General features: G+C 40.1%; 1 protein-coding gene across 1 annotated transcript; it reads right to left on the bottom strand.

Annotated features, from left to right (window-relative positions):
* Positions 1 to 418: 418 nt before the first annotated feature.
* LOC109163181 (dual specificity protein kinase shkD) lies at positions 419 to 4704 on the bottom strand. Its single transcript, XM_019311943.1, has 4 exons — positions 4138 to 4704; positions 2994 to 4056; positions 1726 to 2024; positions 419 to 1392 (listed from the first exon to the last, which is right to left on the bottom strand). The coding sequence occupies exons 1-4, from the start codon at positions 4548 to 4550 to the stop codon at positions 1389 to 1391; spliced, it is 1779 nt and encodes a 592-aa protein (XP_019167488.1). The 5' UTR covers positions 4551 to 4704; the 3' UTR covers positions 419 to 1388.
* Between the last annotated feature and the right edge of the window lie 724 nt (positions 4705 to 5428).

The following is a 5428-nucleotide window of genomic DNA, read 5'->3' as shown; positions in this document are numbered from 1 at the left end:
AAAGATAAAGTGTACAAAGAAGATCCTTTACAACGAGCTCAATTAAGAAAATGTTGACAAAAATTAAATTCGTAATCTTGAAGTAATCGTTTTATTTTCAGGAATAGTATTTTCGAAAATGAACAATTCCCCTTACAAAGAGACTACTACCTATTCCAAGAGAACTTGGTATTTATGCTACTCTTGATTTTTCAAGAATATCTTATTAGTTTTGGTTATGTCTAATTCATCATTAACAATTTGTATTTTGTATTAAAAACGTACTTTATTCTTTTCACAAACCAAATAATGAAAGAAAATTTATACTTCATACATGACCTATATTGATTCCCTAAGTATTCCATTTCTTCCAGAATAAGATCCATATTTCTTTAAAACTCATTCCGTGTGAACCAACCATCGAACCATCCGCTAATTGTGCTAATGACAAATAATTTTGTGTGATCTTTGACCAAGTGAAGACATAAAGTTTACTTTAATGAAACATTTCCAACACTATTTTTCCCTAATCAAACAAAGACCAACAAAAATACAAGGATGTCAAAAGAAGTGGCTGGGAGATAAGAGAATACAGAAACTGGAATTCCACACAAAACTACAAACAGAACAGAACCTGTTTCAGTCTCAACAATGGAAATCAAAACCTGTATTCAAACACAGGAAAATCAAAAGCATTCCTTCTCACAACAGAAACCTTCATTGACCACTGAAGAATATGAACAGCTAGTGCAGATTATAGATAGGACGCGCTTTCTCAACCTAGGAGAATCCGATACAGGAGTAGAAGATCTTAGGTTACTGCAATCATGAATCGAAACAAATGCCTGAATTTGAAGGCTAGAGACAAGGTTGTCACTATTGATGGTTAGGAAACAGGAGATCTCTTGTCACAAGAAGACAGGCCGAGCCTCCTGGTGGGAACACCAGTGCATGAATCTTTTAGGTGACAGCTAAAAGAAAGAAACCTAATTCGACAGATCCAAGGAAAGACTTGCACTGTATATGCTGGACCCTTGACTTTTAATCTACATTCTATGGAGTTGGAAAATGCACCGATAATAATTCCAAACAGAAAGAGAACAAGTTACAGATTTGGAATTCTACATCTCAAGGTTAAATCCTTTATCCATCCAAACCCACCTTGAAAAGCTGGTCCATATTGATAAAAGTTGGAGCTTTATTAAAGGAAAGGATTACGTGTATAGTATAATCTCCTCTTTTGAGACACAAAAACCTGAGGTCATTCACTCGGGGCCCGGGGATACCCACCACAAAATCAAAAAAGAAAAAAGCTACATACAAAAGCCCCCAAATTAATCAAACCTGTTGGTCTGCCATCATTCCAGTCTCATTCTCATTTTCTGCTTTTGCGCACTTATTAATTCTAACTACCTGCAATATAGCAAGGGTAGGTCACTAAGAATAAACAGCAACCCGAGGAGAGAACATAATTGGACTCCACTAGTCACATCTGCAACACGAAACATTATGCGTGTGCTTTAAGCCATAATGTTCCATGTTAAAAGAGTGAACTTTCGACAGTACTTTTAGTTATGTCATGCTAAGCTAAAGAATAACATAGTGTTTCTACAAGAGTCCAAGGAAAACATGATATGCTTTTCGACTAGAACAAGGAAATTAATTTCATACATCGTCGCCAGATAGCAAAACCAACAGAAACACCCCTTCTTTATACATTTGTACAAGGTGGAAAGAGGTCATTACCTAGTATTATTGTTGCTATTATTGCTAGGACGTGTCAGAGTTGCTAAAATCTCGGAGAACTGAGGACGCTTTGAAGGGCAATTGTTCCAACATTTCGTCATCAAAGATCTCAGCATTTGGGGGCAATCCTTGGGGATTTCGGGTCTAAGGCCACAAGCAGCAATTCCAACAGCAGCCTGCACTGGCGAATAGGCGGAATATGCAACCTCACCGGTTACTAGTTCCCATAGTATCATCCCAAAGCTATATACATTACTCATCCACGTCTCTGTAACATTTTCGGGGTCACCTGCAATGATCTGTTACAACCAAAAACATGACTATCAATCAGGCATACCCCCGGGCCCCGACCACAATCTAAAAATAAAAAAATAAATACATAAACAAAGCAGAAGAAAGGTGAAAACGAAATGAACGAGGGGAGGGAACAAATGGCACACATAGGAGAACCTTTTTTGTTTACCATCATTAAAACTATGGCTCCACAAGCTAAAAGTGCTTGCCAGCTCAGAATTTTTGCTATGGGAAAAACCAAGATTACTATTCTTATTTTCAATAATCAAAAGAATTAGAGATAAGCACCTAAAGCAAACAGTCCCATATGGTGTAAAGCATAAAACATAATGAAAATTTCTTGCGCATGCTTAAATAATGATGCTTAACATAAAGTTCCATTTCTGTAGATGAACCAAGAAAGCCCCTTTCTGTCATACAGTGAATCATAAATGTATAACAAGCCAAATAACTATCTGGAATTGTCGTTACCAATTTACCATAATTAATATCAGTACATGACTAGTCGCAGTGCAGTGCCTATATAGTTAACTGATCTGTCACTCATATACAGGTCTTTGAAAAGATATTATAGTCAAGTTCACCTACAACATTGGACTAATTAGCAGACAGCATTTAGGCTAGATTCTGTACAGTCCTGCATAATCCTGTAAAAAACTACTCTTGAAATGATGAAAAATGAAAGAAAACAATGCATTCGCTTTTGACAATTGGCACCAATTCATCCAAAACACTTCATGTGTATTTGTTACTACTAGACTACTAGGTTCATCTGCAATGATGTCTGGCCTAGTGGTCTGAACTGTACGTGCAAAATAAGCTCTAACCCAAAGTTATATTTAAAAGTGGCTTTACTTGGCTGCAGTTAAAGATCAAAAGATTACCGTTTCATATGTTTAAAAAGAAGTTTACAAATACTGAACAACGAAAATGATTACGTATAATAAAAGATAGAACATAGTAGGGGAGCAAACCTCGGGAGCTAGCCACCTATACCCATCAGTTTCGTACTCCATAGCTTCACCAGTACTATTGCAAGCAGCCACTATTCCCATATCACCCAAGCAAGCATTCCCGTATTTGTCTAACAAGATCTTTTGAGTATTAAGATCTCGATAAGCAACTCCATGATCATTCATGAACTTAAGCCCTTCGGCCACATCACTGGCGATCCTCAGAATTTCTCTAGTCTGAAGCTTCTTGTTTTTCAAGAGTGAATTATGAACCGATCCGCCTTCCATTAACTTAGTCACAACACACAATCCATGATTTTCATCAATGCACACGCCATAAAAATGCAGTATGCTCCTGTGTTCACAAGTCATCAACTCCAACAAATCTTGTCGAAGCTCGAACTCATATGCATTCCCCTTGTCACACCCCTTGAGCTTCTCAATCCCAACCTTCTTCCCCCTGCATACCCCCTTGAATGTGCAAGGTCCAGTCTGATCACTAAACTCGAGGATATCGGAACTCAAAAGCCACTTCTCAATCTCATCCCCACCAGATTGCACTGTCTGCCATTCATCCACAGATACTAGGAATGAAGAACTGGGCAAAGGTGTTTGCAACTGAATTTTCGGGCTTAAATTCCCGCCTCCATTCTTGTAATTAGGTTGATTGCAGTCCTCCTCAATCTCCCCAACCTCTCTCCCTCGAGTGTTCTGTTCTTGACACCCACAAAGCCCGAAAGGGAGCTTCATAGTTTTTGGCTTCTTGAGAGCGGATTTAATAGCGTTTTCGATCCGGGTTCTGAACATTTTCTCCTGACCGGATTGAACTGAAAGCAAAACAACCCCTAATGTGAACCCTTTCTTCTCGAAGATCTGTATCTTTTTACAACAAATCGAGGCGCTATCAAGTGCCCCGGACATGGCTGGCCAGGAAATAGAAGAGTTACAAGCAAACGTGAGCCTGAATACTTCTTCATCAGAGACCTCTTGTATCATAATCGCTGGGTGATCCTCCATTGACGCCTGCTCTATCAATTTGATGTGTAGAAACACGTCCTTCATTTCAAACCCAGCTTGCGCATAGCTAAAAGAAGAAGCCCACTAAATCACCGGAAAATGAAACACAAGAAGTAAATCTATAGCACAGTAAGATAGGATGCTAAACCTTAAAGGCAAAGAATCGTAATGCTTGCGAATGTTGGAAACGAGCTTTTCGGGGAGCTGGCTGCCGGGGTAGAGTTGAGTCAGGCTCCGCACAACGCCGGCCCAAACGAGCTTCCGGCAGGTCTCGGAACGGCCGGTGGGAGACGGGGCGGGCGATTCGCGAACCGAGTCGAGGTTAAGCGAGTTTTTGAGCGAGGCAATGGCTTCGGAAACGTTGCGGCTCAGCTTCTGGAACCGCTTCTGCATCGCGGACGACTCCTTGAGGCCTCCGGCGGAGGCGGAGCAAGCATCGGATGAAGACGAAGCGTTCTCCGGCGTGCCTTCCGATCTGTCGCTGGTCCTCATGAGGACTTGCTCCACCATATCCTCGTCCGTACTGGCCCGGCTCGACCAGCATTCTAGGGCGGCCGCCATGTCTCAGCGCGAGAAGCTCGGCTCCACAATGCAGTCGGGTCTAGTCAAGGCTATGTGGAGACGCACAGAGAGAGAGAGAGAGACTAGGAGTACGATGAGGTATCAGAGTGTACCATTTTTTAGTTTACTTCCATTTGGCGTCTGACAGGGAGATGGTGGGGAAAGGACCGAAGATTGAAGGGCGAAGGGGTATAGTTTATATAATTAAAATAATTTTTTTTTAATATATTAAAATAGAGTTTAAAACTCTCTCATTTAATTAAAAAATAAGCTTCAGCCAATTATATGGTGGTCCCAAAAAGAAAAAGAAAAAAAACAAACTTTATTGTAAATTTTAGTTACATAGGATGATATGTAATAGTGTGAGTAAATCCGATTAATTTTTTCTAAATCTTTCCTAATATATTAGAAAGTCGATAATTGATGTTAGTTCAATTCCTTACTCAAAAACATCACATCATATTCCAACTAGACGAGATTAAAAAATGCTTGACTCAAACCCGAGCTCATGTGCGTCGGCACCTGCGGGCACAAATTTCGTCCGGAAATTGGCCTTTGGGTCGAAAGTTGAGACCGGAGATTGAATTGAATTCATCTGTTATGGAATTAATATCCTATTAACTCCAATTGGCCTGCTGTTATAGCTGTTGGAAGGCAGCTTTAATGTCATTTTTAATTGTCATAATAAAGGCTATTGGCTCCTTCAACCCTATATAAAGAGGGAAGAGGCAGTGGAGTTTTACACACACAGAAATATAGAACGCGAAAGTACAGTTTTTAGCCTCAAAACCTCTATGCTTCTACTCCTTCTTTAGCCTACTGTGTTCATAGCCATTGTCTTGCTCGCCGGATTCTTTGTTTGAATGCTCAAACATTGA

The sequence above is a fragment of the Ipomoea nil genome, unplaced genomic scaffold (assembly GCF_001879475.1).
Source record: "Ipomoea nil cultivar Tokyo-kokei standard unplaced genomic scaffold, Asagao_1.1 scaffold0302, whole genome shotgun sequence".
NCBI classification, from domain to species: Eukaryota; Viridiplantae; Streptophyta; class Magnoliopsida; order Solanales; family Convolvulaceae; genus Ipomoea; species Ipomoea nil.
Note: the sequence above shows the minus strand (reverse complement) of the source record. Positions and strands in the feature narration are given on the sequence as shown.